This window comes from Entelurus aequoreus, linkage group LG09 (assembly GCF_033978785.1).
Source record: "Entelurus aequoreus isolate RoL-2023_Sb linkage group LG09, RoL_Eaeq_v1.1, whole genome shotgun sequence".
NCBI lineage: Eukaryota > Metazoa > Chordata > Actinopteri > Syngnathiformes > Syngnathidae > Entelurus > Entelurus aequoreus.
Genome location: NC_084739.1, coordinates 22,017,484 through 22,035,904, shown reverse-complemented (window position 1 = coordinate 22,035,904; position 18,421 = coordinate 22,017,484). Strand labels below are relative to the sequence as shown.

General features: G+C 39.3%; 1 protein-coding gene across 3 annotated transcripts in view; it reads right to left on the bottom strand.

Moving 5' to 3' along the window:
- Positions 1–17,489, bottom strand: part of zgc:172136 (uncharacterized protein LOC566376 homolog) — a 30,419-nt gene extending 12,930 nt beyond the window's left edge. For all 3 annotated transcript variants that reach the window (XM_062057658.1, XM_062057659.1, XM_062057660.1), the window contains exons 1-4: positions 17,331–17,489; positions 6,498–6,654; positions 6,293–6,383; positions 1,039–1,118 (exon numbers count right to left, since the gene is read on the bottom strand). In XM_062057658.1, coding sequence (XP_061913642.1) covers positions 1,039–1,118; positions 6,293–6,383; positions 6,498–6,572 — 246 coding nt within the window. In that variant the 5' untranslated portion in view covers positions 6,573–6,654; positions 17,331–17,489. The remainder of the gene's footprint in view (positions 1–1,038; positions 1,119–6,292; positions 6,384–6,497; positions 6,655–17,330) is intronic.
- Positions 17,490–18,421: the final 932 nt, after the last annotated feature.

Here is an 18,421-nt window from a genome sequence, read left to right as displayed (position 1 = left end):
AGCTTTGTGTTATTTTTACATGTATTACACTGAAATGGAAGTGTTACAGTTGTGTAGCTAGAAATAATTGACTGTAGATTACCACAATGTGACTTATTTTGCACAAACAGTGTTTCAGTCAAAGTAGCTAATATTGGAATAGCCTTCCACTTAAAAAAAGAGACTCCCAAACATATGCAAACTTCCAAAGGAATCTCAAAATTTGTGAGACTCTTACCACCTTTAATCCTTTCTTTTGGGATGTTCTGTTTTTATTTGTGCCTTTGTGTCTGTATTGTTATTTCTATGTCACCTGCTAGGGCTGGGAACAATAGATCAAATCTAGCAAATGCGCGACAATCTGACATATTTACAGCTGTATTTTTTTCAGATGTTTATAAATACACACTGTCCCTAACAAATAATGAAATAACATTACCAGCACCTCCAATTGTCCATGTTTTGTACCAGTACTAAACAAAAACAATTACTTTGCAACAAAAATCTTTAAGATCAAATATACCTGTTAAGCATTTTAAATTAGGTTATAAAAACAAGCACATGGCGCTTCAAATATTGCGGCTTCAACACATTGCAGATTTTTAAAGCATATTGTACAATTTTTTGGTACTCAATTAGGCATTTTGAAGCATGAAAATGGCTAAATTAAATAAAAATATGAATATTACAGTAGTACAGGCTAAGAGAGGAGACCAAACCAATCAGAATGTGTTGTTCAGTATTGTGGCCACTGACTGGCTTCGGGTGTTATATCATGTCTAGAGGGCTATCATAATGTTAAAAAAACGTATTTAGAGGGTCGTAAACAGGTTTTTTTATGCTCTAGCTATGATAATATCTGATTTATAGTTTAAAATTCTCATTTCACGGTTCCGGTCATGTCCGGAACCAATTAACAGCGATAAACAAAGGACAACTGTAAGGTTAATGTAAGCCAACTAAAACTAAATCTTTTTTATGTAATTTTTTTTCCAAACAATAAATAGTCCCACAAAAAAACAACAATAGATTTTTGCAGACTTCTACACTGCACATCACCTTTCCAGACTCCTGCTTCCATTCTTTGGGTAAATACTTGGCCAGCTTCTCCTCCATGTCTAAAAATATGTGCTCATTGTCTGTGAAGAAGAAAGACAACTAGTTAGCAGGCAAACAAAACACTAATGCAACCAGGCAGAAAATGTGTCCAACAATGGAAGTAATTGGCGTGAGAGCCAAAAAAAAAGGACCTTATTCCATAGGCTACTATGCAGTTTATGCTAATTAACATCATTAATGCAGTTTTACTTGAATCAAATCTCTTTCAGTCAAAGAAATAAATGTTTTGCTGAGAATAAGGCTGTGGTATCAGTCTCAGCTCCGTCCTATGAGTCAGGACATGGGCATTCTCCTTTTCATCAGTCTTATCGCTGTTGTTATGTACACTGTGGCTGAATAATGTTCACCAAGCTGTTTCACAACTTGCTCATGTCACCATTCATCAATGCATGTCGTTTTTGGACCACTCTGACTCATGCTACCTCCTTTAGTGCTCAAACGCTTGAGTAAGAGTTGAGTCAAACCAAGACCCCCCGCTCCTCCCCCTCAACGTCTTCAGCCAGTCCCTCTTTTTCAACCCCTCAAACTCCCACCCTGCTCATCAACCCATCCCTCCCCTTCATGAAGTGGAGGAATGCAAGAGTGGATTCCAGGCTTAATGAAGTTAATATTGCAGGAATCCAGGCCTAAGTGATCGCTGAACCAACACCACAAAAACAAAAGGTTGCTTGTTCTAGAGGTGAGCCACGCAGGACTTCCAAGGCATCTTGACACATTCGAGCAAAGAACGAGAACAGAGGGAAGTATGGCTCAGAGGTCACTGGGAATTACAAAATTCATTGGAAGAGACTTTAAGGGCCATTTTGTGAGAAGATATTATTCTACACTAAAAGTACCAACACCATGTCTTGTCTCTGGTTGTAAACCTATACCTTCTTTAAGATGGGAACTCACAAACCAAAGAAACTGTATTCTAGTTGCACGTATTTGGTGGGAAAAAGACTTGGTTTAGAATGTTTCTCGTTGCTTCGATTGGGTTGAGTTTTTTCTTACCCTAATGTGGGATCTGAGCCAAGGATGACGTTGTGGTTTGTTCAGCCCATTTGTGATTAAGGGCTATATAAATGAACTTTGATTTATTTATGATTGAATGCATATTGCAGTACAATGAAAAACAATACACTGCAAAGTCAGCTCTTAATGTGAAGGGACACCCCATCAGTACGCTGAATGGGTACTATAGTCAGTTGATCGTTATGCATTCTGTTCTAATTGATTGTTTATAATAAGTGTCTTTAAGCAATAAAAGGGGCCCAAACATGCAAAACCAACTTCTCTTACCAATTGGTACCTGCTATTGTGTATTTGGGATCTGCATATTGTAAGTCCTGAAAATTTGAAATCAAACCGTCGAGGCATTGCAAAGATATTTACAGTACAAAACAATCTTGCCTTCTTTGATACTTTCTCCAAACGAGCCGTTTGTAATTTGCTGTGAACTGTGATGTTTTCTGCCCTGTGACGTCAGCGGATATCTCCATTTTTGATACACATTTACCCAAAAGTGCTTTGTGCGAGTCCGCCATTGTAGTCTGCGCTGTATTTAATAAGCTCCTTCTTTTTCTCAATCCTCTTGTTGTTGGGCAGACTGGCTCGTAGATGAACATGCCTCCTCCACTTTTGCCATTTTTAATACAAAGTAACGTATAGTTCTAACTTTATCTGTCAGTAGACTTGCGATGGAAGCGCTAAAACTACAACAACCACCTTGACATGTTATGTAGACCAAAAGAAAGTGTTTTAAAGTACCAATAGAATGGAAAAACAAGTTGACTTTGAATGCTTAGTTGGGTTTTATTGTATCTATTAAACCATATCTCATTGTTTTTCCAAACCGCAAATTCTGTTCAAACGTCACAAAATGCCACAATTACAGACACTCATTTTGAATACTCAGCTTTGAATGTCTTTGGCAATTTCCGTAGATATCGGGTCGAATGACATCTCAATTGGAACGCTTCCGACTTTGACCATTTCAGCAGATCAGTCATAATGGAAATATGCAAATATTAGAAATAGATGTGCTGTCTATAATTCACAATCCCTTAGTAAGACATGAACACATGTTTTTCTTTTTTGTTTGCATTCTAAGTGGTAGATAAATAAACACATAAAAAAGTCAGCTATAACTGAGTTAATGGGGCCTCTCTATTACGCCCAGAAAATCATCTAAATAACCATGCAAAACCCACCAACAATACTCTATATACATATTGTGACCTGAAAATTGACCAAGTATTAGTGATATTGCTATTATAAGCGCTAACAGAAACAAATTATTTTTAGCGGTGCATTGATAACAGAGAGCTAACTATAGCTTATGCTACTGTACTGTGAGTCGGCATCTCTGTTTGTCAGTTATTCTAGATTATAAATCATGCTTCTTATTTTGATAATAGGAGGATTTAACCATAAGTCTATAAGTTGTTCATCTGTGATATTCAATTCATACTCGGAGATGGAGACAAAGACATGATAAACGAAGACAGTGTCTGCAGGCAGTGTTCTTTCCTTTTAACCCTCCGTGTGGATTATGAGTAATTCTTCATCTAAAAAAGGAAGATATCATCTTATCATAACATCTTATCAGTCGTCATCGAAGTGAGAGCAGACATTGTGAAACAAGCAATCGTTTTATTATGTTCGTAGAATGTATTTCTTGTTTAGCACATAGCTTCTAAAACTTGTAGCACACCCTACTTATATTCAGGCTAAAAAATTAAAGCTTCTGGATCATTGTTTTTCCCAAAGTTGTCGTTGTAGGCTCTCATAAATTCTGCATGATTATTAACATTGTTGTTGGCGCGGAAGGGGTCTGTGGTTCCCACCTCTACGACATGGATCACGTGACTGGCTTGCTCATTATCTCTCAAAAAGGCTCAGGAATCTCTGTGAGATTGATACTATTTTGATCATATCAATTTACTCACAAACTTTGTAAGTCTTTTGGTGTTACAAATCCGATATATATGATAATAGCTTCAAAAAAAAGGAAAATGTTTTTTCCATTCTACCGGTACTTTAAACGTAGAAATAAATCATAATACGACCCCTTTAAGGCAGTGGTCCCCAACCTTTTTGTAACGCTTGAAAATTTGTCCCACGGGGGGGACAATAAAATATATATATATATATTTTTTTGTCATTAAAAAATACAATCATGCGTGCTTACGGACTGTATCCCTGCAGACTGTATTGATCTATATTGATATATACTGTAGGAACCAGAAATATTAATAACAGAAAGAAACAACCCATCCATTCATCCATTTTCTACCGCTTGTCCCTTTTGGGGTTGCGGGGGGTCGCTGGAGCCTATCTCAGCCCTTTTGTGCGAATGAATGTGAATGAGTGTAAATGGGGGAGGGAGGTTTTTTGGGTTGGTGCACTAATTGTAAGTGTATCTTGTGTTTTTTTTATGTTGATTTAATAAAATTATTTATTTTTTTAATTTTATTTTTTTAATTTCTTGTGCGGCCCGGTACCAATCGATCCATGGACCGGTACCGAGCCGCGGCCCGGTGGTTGGGGACCACTGCTTTAATGCACACAGAGTGCAATACCTGGTTGCAACCAGCAGAGGTGCATTTGATTGTCTCAAAAACATGACATCAACAATAGGAAAGTGTGCTACATCCAGAAAGACCTTTACTACAGCACAAATTAACTTTTGATCAATATGATACTGGCATTAAATTAAAAATTCAGAATATTCAAGAAGAGAATCTCCCATCTCCTTGGGGATAATACAAATTAATACATAAATGTATTCTTTATTTTCTATATAGTTGATCAAGGAAATATAATCAAATGCTGCTCTGCTTTTCTAGTTTGCCATGACTCAAGTTCATATTTAAGTTTCAACAAACAGCAGTTAACTCATTGTTAATGACTTGTATGACTACTATAGCGTGTCATCCATAAATTGACACACTCTGCAAGTCTTCTTCACTTTCATACACTAAGGCTCATGTGTCATAAAAGGGTGCGTAGTTACATTTAAAAGGTTAAATGTTATCAAAACATTGCCTGAAAAGTTACATTTTATGATGATAACAGATTATTTCATATTGAACATAAGTGCTCTCAAGATAAATTGTCTTTCACTTAAGAGGGTTTACTGCACATTGAGGACAACTTTACAGTTTCACAATTTATGCAAATTCAAACAATCACCGCAAATTATGTGCTGCCTTGCAACTTTGTCTAATGCCCACAACTTCTCTGCACATTTTGGCCAATCTGCATCATTTTCTTTTGTAGACAAGCCAGGAACAGCCATGTGTAACAACAGATCAACTCGTCATAGCACAAACGGCAACATTTTCGTCCTCCCACATAGCTCAGACCTACTTTCTTTTCCATGTCCACGGCACTAAGCCTTCTGGGTAAAGTAATATACAAACATTTAGCAACACATTGACATCCTGACTTCCCAGTGTAAATGTATTTCAATATTAATTTAATCTTTATTTATCCATGATAAGGCATTTGAGAACAAATTATTATTTGCAATGCTGATCTAGAAATTTACATGACGGATATGTTCATGTGTAATGATAATCTTATTGTCTCTCATTTACCAACAAAAATTAGCACTACATATCGCTTTCAACAGTTCGAATGCTCTTAACGTGCAGGGTTTTATGTGTTGGAACATAAATTAATGCTTCAGATGGATAAACATTTTGCAAGCGTAAAACAAACAGGGAGAATGTTTGCAACTTGTGGACGACAGAGCAGACAGCAGACAATAACAAAGTCGTCGGTGGCAATTCTTACTATGATTACAATTTGTAGTTATAGTTAAATAAAACAGTACAGTAATTTGACGATGAGCTCTGAGTATGTGTGTTTACTGCCATCTAATTTCTACTCTTAAGTCTGTGTAGTACAAAACAAGTAAAACATCAATACAGAATTTATTTTCCAATTTTTGTTGCAGTGTTGTGCTTTTTTAAGGTTAAATTTACAAGGAACAATTAAAACATTGATCGCAAATCCATAAAGTGACAAGTTGATGCAATGTTATTGAGAGAGAAAAAAAAAGCCTCAAAACAATGCAACTTTTGCCGCAACTTTCTGAAAAAGCTGCCTGGAATTCAGGCATGGCCAAAAAAAAAAGCCAGACTTCCGTGTTCTTTCATTGTGAACAGGCCTTAAAGGGACCAAAGTGAGAGGTGGACTTACTTACCTCTCACAACAGTGAGGCCAAACAAGTGCATCTCCTTGATTCCAAGAAGCTCTGTCACTTGGTTGAAAACGTCTAGCCCAGTAGCCTTCAGCTGTAGCAAGTGAACCACAGAGAACAGTGTTTATTATAATGCCACCATGGTAGGAAAAATGTATTTTGAGAGAAAGATAATCATAACTTAGAGGCAAAGGCGTTTTCCACTCACCCCGACTGTGATCTCCAGCTGGTGTTTGTTGGGAAGGAGAACGCAAATGTTTCTCTGCTGCTTTATGGAGGACATGATGGAGCAATTTGTAGATCACAACTCTTGTCTTTATTCAAAACTTCAACTGTTCCACGGAACTTCATCCATATCTGAAACTCTTGAAGAGAAAGAGGACATCAGCATGACATCAGCAAAAGGAAAATAAAACATGCAATGTAAGGTTTGAAGTGGAATTCACATCTTACGCAGGATTCCTTTCATAATGGTCCAAGATGTGCTGTTTTGTTGATCAAATGTCCAGTGAGGCAGAACAAATATACTTCAGTACTTAATCCACCACCAGGATTATCTCAACAAAGCTTTAAAATCAACGAGCATATCCAATGGAAGTTTATGGGTCAAATGATTTAAACAACACAAAAAGCATGTAACAAATTAAGTGTATCATTCTCGAATCCTAATTACGGTAAGTGAACTAATGAGATCAGACATTGTTGTACCGGTACCTTAAAATTTGAAAGTCACACAAAAAAGTTGCACCAAAACCCTCATCTGGCAAGATTTTAACAAAGACTTGAAACTTTAGCATTTCTTACAAGACCTCACTCAGTTCAGCAAAGATCACTTTATTCTGCCTGTGTGTTTTGCTCTTTTTTTGGGTTTCTCAATTTAGTAGGCTAGGATACGATAGGATCGACTTTTATTCATCCCACAGTAGGGAAATGGCTTTATTGCAGGTTTTTACATACAGGAGCAGGAGTAAAACGTAATGAAAACCAAAAAATAGTAATAAATACTACATATTTTGCACTTATCGATGCAAAGTAAAATAAGAGTAGACTTGACCACATAGCAGACAGCTGACGATAACGAAGCTATTGGTGGTCTTTCTTTTTGTAATTGTAACTAAGGCTGTGACGATCGACTGGCCACCGATTGGTATCAGACAATTTTTGTGAAAAAGTATGTGATCGGTCATTGCCGAATGATGTCTCTTAATATTGATCGCAAGCCCTGATTCGCTCTGGCTGACAAGCGGCTACCATATTTATTTGTCTCCATACGCCAGTTCTATTCAACTGGCGGGCTGCGTGCCACATCCGGCAGCCAAAGCTTTTAATTCGGCCCGCCAAAGATCACCCAAATAGGCTTGATAAAACCATTAAATCATGGGTTGCTCATATATGCAGTACTCCCGCCACCCCACAGAGGGCAACGGTGAGGCATATGTGTCACAATGGAGCAGCAGTGGGGTGAGTAGAAGAAGACTACTCATCAAACCTAAAAAAACTCAAATAAATTGCGAAAATCAGACTTTTAACAACGACGGGACAACAAAGTATGAATGTTCTGACCCAAGCAAGTGTTCAAGTCATTGTTTCCTGAGGAAGGAAATGATTCCACAGAAGGAACATCAATCCTCAACAAAACTTCTGGAGCTTTTGTTTCTTCATGCTGTTAACTATCGGACTAACAGCACATGCTGAAATGGCGTAGCGAACGAATACAAAACAATGAATGTATTGACAGTGCAGTGTGAAAACCCATGTGTTTGCTTTGCAATTAAGTAAACACAGTGTCAAACGAATATAACCCGCGGAGGCACTTTCTGACAAAACATCAACATTTCGAGGTCCGGCCCTTGAGTCCTTGGGTTCGTGAAACTGCGGCCCTCTTCATTATGTAGTTAAATAGCCCTGCCATACGCAGTGTGGACACGTTTCCCTAAACCAGGGGTCGGCAACCCGCGGCTCCGGAGCCGCATGCGGCTCTTTGACCACTCTGATGCGGCTCAGCTGCATACTTGCCGACCCCCCTGATTTTACCAGGAGACTTATGGATCTCAGTGCCTCTCCTAGATAACTCCCAGGGCAAATATAATCCTATTTTCACTCTAATTACTAAATTAAGGGCGTGCCCTAATTGCACTGCAGTAATTGTCCTCTATAGCATTTACAAACAGCGTGCCAGACCGGCCACATGTTGTATGTAGCTTTTACTTGCACACGTAGGAGACAGCAAAGCATACTTAGTCATCAGCCACACAGCTTACACTGACGGTAGCCGTACCGTATAAAACAACTTTAACACTGTTACGTTACAAATATGCACCACACTGTGAACCCACACCAAAAAAGAATGAAAAACACATTTCTGGAGGACATCCCACTGTAACACAACATAAACACAACACAACCAATACCCAGAATCCCATGCAGCCCTAACTCTTCCGGTCTAGATTATACACCCCCGCTACCACAAAACCCCCCCACACATCAACCCCCCCCCTCCGTGCGTGGGTTGAGCGGAAGAGTTAGTGCTGCATGGGATTCTGGGTATTTATTGTGTTGTGTTTATGTTGTGTTACAGTGCAGATGTTCTCCAGAAATGTGTTTGTCATTCTTTTTTGGTGTGGGTTCAAAGTGTGGCGCATATTTGTAACGTAACCGTGTTAAAGTTGTTTTATACGGTACGGCTACCGTCAGTGTAAGCTGTGTGGCTGCTGACCTAGTACGCCTTGCTGTCACTTACGTGAGCAAGCTGAAGCTGCATTCTACATGTGGCCGAGCAGGTACACTGTTTGGGCAGGCTGTAGAGGGCACCATAAGCAGTGCCATCACTCCCTGATATTCGTGAGTCTCCCGGAATTAATGAGAGTGTTGGCAAGTATGACGCTATCAAGCGCCATTGATTCAACTCTCGCGGGCCGCACTGACATCAATTTTCCATATTAAAGTGCGTGCCGGTGCGTGTGTCTGAGACCCCTGGTTAACATAGCACAAAGCAATTAAAGCTTTATATGCGGTGTTTTTCATTTTAAATTTTTTTTTTTTTTTTGTGGCTCCCATCATTTTCTTTAATTTGTGAAACTTGCCAAAATGGCTCTTTGAGTGGTAAAGGTTGCCGACCCCTGCCCTAAACTAATAATAATCACCTCCACTACAATAAATAAAAAAATATGATTTGCCTGAATGGCTGGACAGGACAACAAAAACGGCATTTCTTAGGATCTAAAGTATCATTATCAAGTATTATTATCACCGGAGGACAAGGCTAAACATGTTACACAACGAGAGAAAGTCAGGAGCGGGTATGCTAACCTAGCTTCAAACAACACCAATAAATAAGTGTGTAGTAAAGTTTAAGAAGTAAGGATGGAAACACCTTTTCAATAGAAAGTAAGCAGCTATAACCAGGAAATTAACAAGTAGATTAATAAGAGTCCAGAGAGGGCATAATATAACAACACCTGTTGGTTTGTCAGCATTGTCCCACTCAGTACACGACAGGTAAGAAGATGATTGGATCAGTCCATACAATAAATTAGTCATGTGGACACCAAGGGTAAAATCAGTATCTAATCGATACTAGAGGGATCAGATCAATATTTTCATTTTCTCTAAATATTGTTGTTGTTGATTTTGTTAATGTTTACAAACTCTTGGAATAATGTCCTGGACACAGGAAGACTTTGAGGGCAAAAACCAACCAAAGAGAAAATTAGTAGCGTATAGTAGTTTTTGCTTTTGTTTAATTATTGACTATTGACTTTGTTTTGCTCCAAACAATTGTTTTTAAGCAAAGAGAATAAGGAAGTACTTTAAATATTGTGTTGATATCATTGAACTGTCAAATTGTCGATTGCACTCACCATGAATAAATTGACAAATGTATAGTTAATACATGTGATCGGTATCAGTATTGGTATCAGCTGATCGTATCGGAATCGGCAGCATAAAACTCTGATCGGAAAATTCTTCATTGTAATGAATTATTTCCTTGATTAGTTACAATTAAATAAAATAGTACAGTAATTTAACAATGAGCTCACTGTCATTTAGTGTCTACTTTTAAGAATGTGTGGTATAAAATAAGTAAAACAACATTAAGGTTTTCCTAATTTTGTTGCAATCTTGTGTTTTTTTAGGTTAAGGTTACTAGGAACACTTAAAACATTACCAGCCAATTCATGAAGCTCATTAAAGTTGATGCCTTAAAGGGCCATTTTTAACAGGCGCTATTAGAAGAAGAAGAAGAATCTACACCAAAAGCATGTTGGACTCACAAACAAAGTGTTAAGACACCCTTCAGTCCTCAGAGTAGCTAGCATTGCACACCAGATAGCTCACTCTTGAAAAACTACTGCTTGTTTTAATAATTGCGCAATTTTGAATTACACAAGTGGTTAGTTAAGATCGTTTAACATTTGGGCGGATAATTATTAGGATAAAATTAACAAAAGCAAACAGTCCTAATTCAACATCAATGCAATGACAGTTTACTTAGAAGCAAGTACGTTACCTACTTACTAAAGATGCGACGTTGGCAAACAAGTCAAGTCTTTTGAACACAGTGAACACAGTTGCAAGCTATTCGTTTACAAGCAGTTTTTATAAGCAAACTGAGCATGCTAGCTTAATGTCTCAGAAGCTGTGTGCCCCAGGAGTCTCAGTTGTCAATGCTGCCTTCATGTGAACGACTCATGACATCTAAGAGTTTGAGTGGTCCACACTTTTTTAGGGAAGAGGAGCACAAGTAAGAGAGCAAATAGAACCCATAAAAGGATGCAAGTGGTTTATTAGAATATCCATCCATCCATTTTCTACCGATTGTCCCTTTCGGGGTCGCAGGGGTTGCTGGAGCCTATCTGATTGGCAGACCAGGGTGTGGTTTCTTCCTTTAAGAAGGGGAACCAGGGAGGGTGTACTGGAAAGGAGGCTACGCCGGATAATTGGACCTCGAATTCAAGAGGAGCAGTGTGGTTTTTGTCCTGGTCGTGGATTTGTGGACCAGAGTCCTTGAGGGTGCATGGAAGTTTGCCCAACCAGTTTACATGTGCTTTGTAGACTTGAAAAAGGCATTTGACCATGTCCCTCGGTAAGTCCTGAAGGGAGTGCTCAGAGAGTATGATTTATCGGACCGCTTATTATCAGTGTCAGAATTTGGTCTTCATTGCCGGCAGTAAGCCGGACCCGTTTCCAGTAATGGTTGGACTCCGCCAGGGCTGCCCTTTGTCACCAATTCTGTTCAAAACTCTTATGTACAGAATTTCTTGGTGCAGTAAGGGTGTTGACGGGATCCGGTTTCGTTGGCTGAAGGATTAGGTCTCTGCTTTTTGCAGATTATGTGGTCCTGATAATAATATTAATAATAATAATGGATTAGATTTATATAGCGCTTTTCTAAACACTCAAAGCGCTTCACAGAGAAGTGAGAACCCATCATTCATTCACACCTGGTGGTGGTAAGCTACTTTCGTAGCCACAGCTGCCCTGGGGTAGACTTCCAGTGGCTTCCAGTTCGCGCCTCCGACCACCACCCAGCATTCATCATTCATTCACCAGTGTGAGTGGCACTGGGGACAAGGGTGAAGTGTCCTGCCCAAGGACACACCGGCAGCGATTTGGATGGTAAGAGGCGGGGAGCGAACCTGCAACCCTCAGGATTCTGGCACGGCCGCTCTACCCACTCCGCCCTCTGCCGCCCCCATGATGGCTTCATCTGGCCAGGATCTTCAGCTCATACTTTATCTGTTTACAGCCGAGTGTGAAGCGACTGAGATGAGAATCAGCATCTCCAAGTCCAAGTCCATGGTTCTCGCCCCCGGAAAAGGGTGGTGTGCCATCTCCGAGTTGGGGAAGAGATCTTGCCCCATAATGAGGAGTCTTGTTCACGAGTGAGGGTATCGAGCGGATTGGTGAAGCGTCTGCAGTAATGCGGACCCTGTATCGATCCGTTGTGGTAAAGAAAGAGCTGAGCCGTAAGGAAAAGATGTCAATTTACCGGTCCATCTACGTTCCCATCCTCACCTATGGTCATGAGCTTTGGGTTACGACCGAAAGGACAAGATCACGGGTACAAGCGGACGAAATTAGTTTCCTCCGTCGGGTGGCGGGGCTCTCCCTTAGAGATGGGGTGAGATTCGGGAGGAGCTCAAAGTAAAGTCGCTGCTTCTCCACATTGAGAGGAGCCAGATAAGGCGGTTTGGGCATCTGGTCAGGATGCCACCCGGACGCCTCACTTGGGAGGTGTTTAGGGCACGTCCGACCGGTAGGAGGCCATGGGGAAGACCCAGGCCACATTAGGGAGACTATGTCTCCCAGCTGGCCTGGGAACGCCTCGGGATCCCCTGGGAGGAGTCCTTTCAAAGAGTCATAAATTCCACCTTTATTACATTACTGTACAGTTGATAAAAGCTTCATGACGAGGACAGTTTGACCCTGGAACAGAGTATTTCAATTTCCACCATTCCGTACTGAAAAATGTGTATGCGTTCAAGCTTTAATGCTCCTTTGTACACAAAAACAAGTAGCCCGTTTTCCACTACGCTAACCCCACACAGCCCCAACTGGTACGAGGCTCATCTGATTAAAGTCTCAGGATGAATTAATCAGTTTAATTACTGCTGTGCGCCGACTCTGATCCCTTTAAAGCCTGCTCTTCACAATAACTAGTCAAGAAGAAGAACAAAAAACAAAAACAAAAGGGCAGAAATGATTGGAAGCTGGAGTCACTTACCAACGTAAGGGTTAAAAAACAACTTTTAGATTACAGGGGATTTTTTTCATTATTCAAAAAAGGATTGTAAAATAGCACCTGCCATCTGTGAGAATTTCTTTTTTTAGAATGCGACTCATGAGGTAAGAACATTAGTCTTACCAAATTTAATTCATGGACGTGTTCAGACAGAGCCTGGCTCACATCGGGGTGTCAAAAGACAAACAGGCGTCCCAAAAACCTGAAATTCCAGTAACTTATAAATCTGACAAGCTCATTTTAAGTCGCACAAAGAAATGTCAAGTTCATTCGAGTTGTGATGAGGCGACACATCATTTGGTATTATAGGACTTCACGTCGCACGCAATTTAACAATCAATAAATAACACGTGTGAGGCAGACTTTTTTCACAATCAATTTGAACTAATTGTCAGCAAAAAATCAGCAAGGGATAAATATATTCTCAATAGGAACACAAGAAACAGTGACTCATTTTAATAAAAAGGAGGATTCATTCCCTAAGATCTCATATTGTTTTAAACTGAAGGCCTTTTTCCACCTCAGGAAATTGCCATTAAGTCTAAGTCGCGTCAGGATACAGAAAAAAAACCTGAGAGTGGAATCCCACAATGACTGGTCCAAATTTGACCATGAGATTATTCATCTTTCAATTTAGAGCTAATGTGCATTTAAATGTGAATTTTCCCACTTTTCATATGCTTCTTGTTGTATGTCATAATATCCTAACAGCACTGATACAGTATTTTTTTTGTTCTATATCAGTGATTCTCAAACTGGGGTTTTAATTTCCTATATTCCAACACAGTGTTACTGTTCAAGCTGTATATAATGTTACCGCTGCCTTGGTTTTAACAAATACTTAGGCTTACTACGCTGCTGTATTTCAATGTTGGTCACTATGGTGGTGCTTGGAGAGCCAAGTGTTTTCTGAGGTTGTACTTGATGATAAAAGTTTAAAGAACCACTGTTTTATGTTATTCTTAAGCTTGGCCAAATGAGCGTAAGTGTTGCAAAAAAAAATGTAGTGAAATTTTAAAAAAAAGAGAAGCTGAAAGGGTCGGTTGGCAGTAGTGATGGGATCGGCAGTTCTTTTGACTGTACTGAATCACTAGAATCAGTTCCTTAAATTGATTTGTTCAAAAAATCCGTTCACCGAATCACCCCCCCCCCCCAAAAAAAAAAAAAATTGGGGGGGGGGGGCGTGCGTAGTACAGACAGTACAGTGCAGACATTCGCGCACTGCGTAGGGACTCGTGTTAATCTAACAACAACAACAGTTGCAGTAGAAGGGATAATAATAATAATAATAATAATAATAATATGAATCAGAATTGATCCCCAAGGAGAAATGTATTTTTGTTACAATAACTGTGTAAATAAAAGCCTATGTATGTGTACATACATTAGTTATTATTTTTATTTTAAATCTTCTCAAAACAGCCTGCTTACACTTTACCCCCCTTCTTTCTGTCTCCTCTACTAGTCTACTCTCATTTTGTTTTCATGTGGCTTGTTTTCATGGGATCGGCAGTTCTTTTGACTGTACGAATCACTAGAATCAGTGACTGACAACGCCACACGGTGGCCGCAGTTCAGTACGTGTACCGAATCTCTTCTGCAGTTCTTTTGACAGTACGAATCACTAGAATCAGTGACTGACAACGCCACACTGTGGCCAGTTCAGTACGTGTACCGAATTTCTTCTGCAGTTCTTTTGACAGTACGAATCACTAGAATCAGTGACTGACAACGCCACACGGTGGCCAGTTCAGTATGTGTACCGAATCTCTTCTGCAGTTCTTTTGACAGTACGAATCACTAGAATCAGTGACTGACAACGCCACACGGTGGCCAGTTCAGTACGTGTACCGAATCACTTCTGCAGTTCTTTTGACAGTACGAATCACTAGAATCAGTGACTGACAACGCCACACGGTGGCCAGTTCAGTATGTGTACCGAATCTCTTCTGCAGTTCTTTTGACAGTACGAATCACTAGAATCAGTGACTGACAACGCCACACGGTGGCCAGTTCAGTACGTGTACCGAATTTCTTCTGCAGTTCTTTTGACAGTACGAATCACTAGAATCAGTGACTGACAACGCCACACGGTGGCCGCAGTTCAGTACGTGTACCGAATCTCTTCTGCAGTTCTTTTGACAGTACGAATCACTAGAATCAGTGACTGACAACGCCACACGGTGGCCAGTTCAGTATGTGTACCGAATCTCTTCTGCAGTTCTTTTGACAGTACGAATCACTAGAATCGGTGACTGACAACGCCACACGGTGGCCAGTTCAGTACGTGTACCGAATCACTTCTGCAGTTCTTTTGACAGTACGAATCACTAGAATCAGTGACTGACAACGCCACACGGTGGCCAGTTCAGTATGTGTACCGAATCTCTTCTGCAGTTCTTTTGACAGTACGAATCACTAGAATCAGTGACTGACAACGCCACACGGTGGCCAGTTCAGTACGTGTACCGAATCACTTCTGCAGCAGCAGTACAGTTTAATTGCAAATCAGCATTATTATAATGATGATGATAGCTACTAAACAACAACAACAACAACAGTTGCAGTAGAATGGATAATAATAATAATAATAATAATAATAATAATATGAATCAGAATTGATCCCCAAGGAGAAATTTATTTTTGTTACAATAACTGTGTAAATAATAGCCTATGTATGTGTACATACATTAGTTATTATTTTTACTTTAAATCTTCTCAAAACAGCCTGCCCTACACGTTACCCTCCGCCCCGTCGTTCGCGAACGACACAACACTAATTGGCAGCTCTAAACATTCCTGGAATGGGAAAACACCCATTTTTCCTCTCTTAAAAGGATGCAGAAAGAGTTCCTACAAGGGGTGACTACTATTTGAGTTTGAGTTTATTTGGAACATGCATGCATACAACAAGATACATCACAATTTCCAGTTTCTCTATTCAACATGTTCGAAAATGAGTAGGAAGAAGCTGAGCCCATTTAATCCTACCTCTTTTCCTTTACATAGCAGTTGCTAAAACGTTTGTTCACTTCCTGTTCTCAATTTATTCACAATATACTCCATAAGTGATAACAATACAAATAAATAAATGAATAATAATTGGTGAAGTAAGTTATATTTCATATGTTGAGATAAGTAAGACTATCTATAAAATTAATGGATGGATGAAATAAATTCAGAATGTTTATCATGGTTCTTCTTCTTTGTACTTTGTAAACACTTTAAGTTTGAAGAGTTTCTTGAAGTGGATCATATTAGTACATTGTTTGATTTATTTGCTTAATTCAGTCCATAATTGAATTCCCCATACTGATATACTGAAGGTCTTAAGTGTTGTACATGCGTACAAATATTTTACATTCAATTTTTGTCCAAGATTATATTTCTTCTCTTTTGTTGAGAAGAATTGTTGTATATTCTTGGGTAGCAGATCGTAGTTTGCTTTGTGTATAAATTTAGTTGTTTGCAAAGTCACTATGTCGTGGAATTTCAGTATTTTTGATTCAACGAATAAAGGGTTTGTATGTTCTCTATATCCAACATTGTGTATTATTGTAACCATGAATTGATTAACGTGGACCCCAACTTAAACCAGTTGAAAAACTTATTCGGGAGTTACCATTTAGTGGTCAATTGTACGGAATATGTAATTTACTGTGCAATTTACTAATAAAAGTTTCAATCAATCAAGAAAAAATTGTATTTTTTCTAACACTGTGGTCAGAACAAGCCCAAAGTGAGATCTTTACAAATCAGCTGGATGAAGATCACAACAATCCTGATGAATTTGGAGAGGTCCCAAATACATTTGTTGGCATCTAAAGTTTAGTCATGGGCAGACTGATAACTTAAGACAGATTGTTGCTGAGTCTGACCAGGATCAAAGATGCCAATAGCCATCTGTATGCTCATTTAATACCCTTCCAAGACTGTTATAATCCCCACTGCTGGGAAAACAACGATGACTAAAACCACTCATGCACACTTGACAAAAAAGGGGAGGCTAAACCCAATTAGCATTCGATATGTTCAGTAAAAAAAAACCCCAATCTTTCATTATTAATATATTCATTCTAAATTTCGCTTTAAATTCACAATGAAAGTATATGACAGTTTAAAGGCTGTTAATTAAGATTATACAAAATAGTACAATTGTATATTTTTCGATTAAATTAGCAGTAGTCCGAATTGGACCAAACGGTAACATCGATCATCCTATTAAAAACGCTACCACGGAGCAACAAGTGCACCAAACTCATCTACACTTGACTTAAAATTTTAGAATAAACTCACCGAACGTCACATGGCGGAAACCAGTTCAATTTCCAGTCATAGTTTGTTCCAACAGTGGCAGAAAAACATGTTTTTTCCCCCTGTACGGCTTAAATGTACACGTATGTTGTAGAGATTCCGTACTGCTGGCCCCCCTGACCGTAGCGTGTGTAGAAGCTCCTCGCAACCACACCGCAGTGGAGCACGTTGGACTGTACCATTGTTAACAGTTGTAGGGGGGAGCGGTTTTCTTTGTGGTTGATACTCACTTCGTTTTTTCAGAAAATACATTTTTATTTCACGTATTCTAGTGTGGACTTTCAGCTAAGTTAAACGTTGTTTAAAAGGGGATACGATATTAAAGTAAGAGTTTGCTTTTTTTGTTCAATACTGAATTTGTACCTCCTGTGTTGGGATAGTCCGACTAAGACAAGGGTGTCAAACCTACGGCCCGCGGATCGCATCAGGCCCGCAAACAGGTTTTATCCGGCCCACATGATGAGTTTGCCAAGTATAGAAATTAGCTGCTTTTTTTTTTTTTTTTTCAACGAAAGAAACTACTGTTCTAAATGTGTCCACTGGATGTCACAATAGCAATTATGTTAGGCCAGCAAACGGTTTATACCGGGGCCAAGCAAGAGGTACACAGTAAAGGGGGACCGTGGCTCCTCCTCCTCGAACCACATGAAACTTAAAACCTGCCGTTTTACGTCTTCTGCTTCAAACACAGTCATTTGGCACCCCCGTTGCCCCAAAATGTCTCTGTCAAACACGAGAAAAATTTAACTTAACCCTTTTGAAAAGTTTTTAGCTCCGTTTCTTACGGTTTGTTTAGTTAGCTCTGGATTGATATGTGGACATGACAAAATACCTAGAAGAGTTTACATGTTGTGTTTTTGTTCAATCGCAGAAAGACTGTGACTTAAAGTTTAGTCCTGGCTTTGTAGATACATGAAGTCTAAGCTCATTGTGTTTTTGAAACAGCACCAATTCCTTAGAATTTTCAGCAAATTTGAAGTGTCGTGTCCAGAGGATTATTTGTGATTTTTACGTTTTCATAATGTGCTTGTTCTATTTTTGGCCAAAGTAAAACAAAAAAAATAACCTGAAGT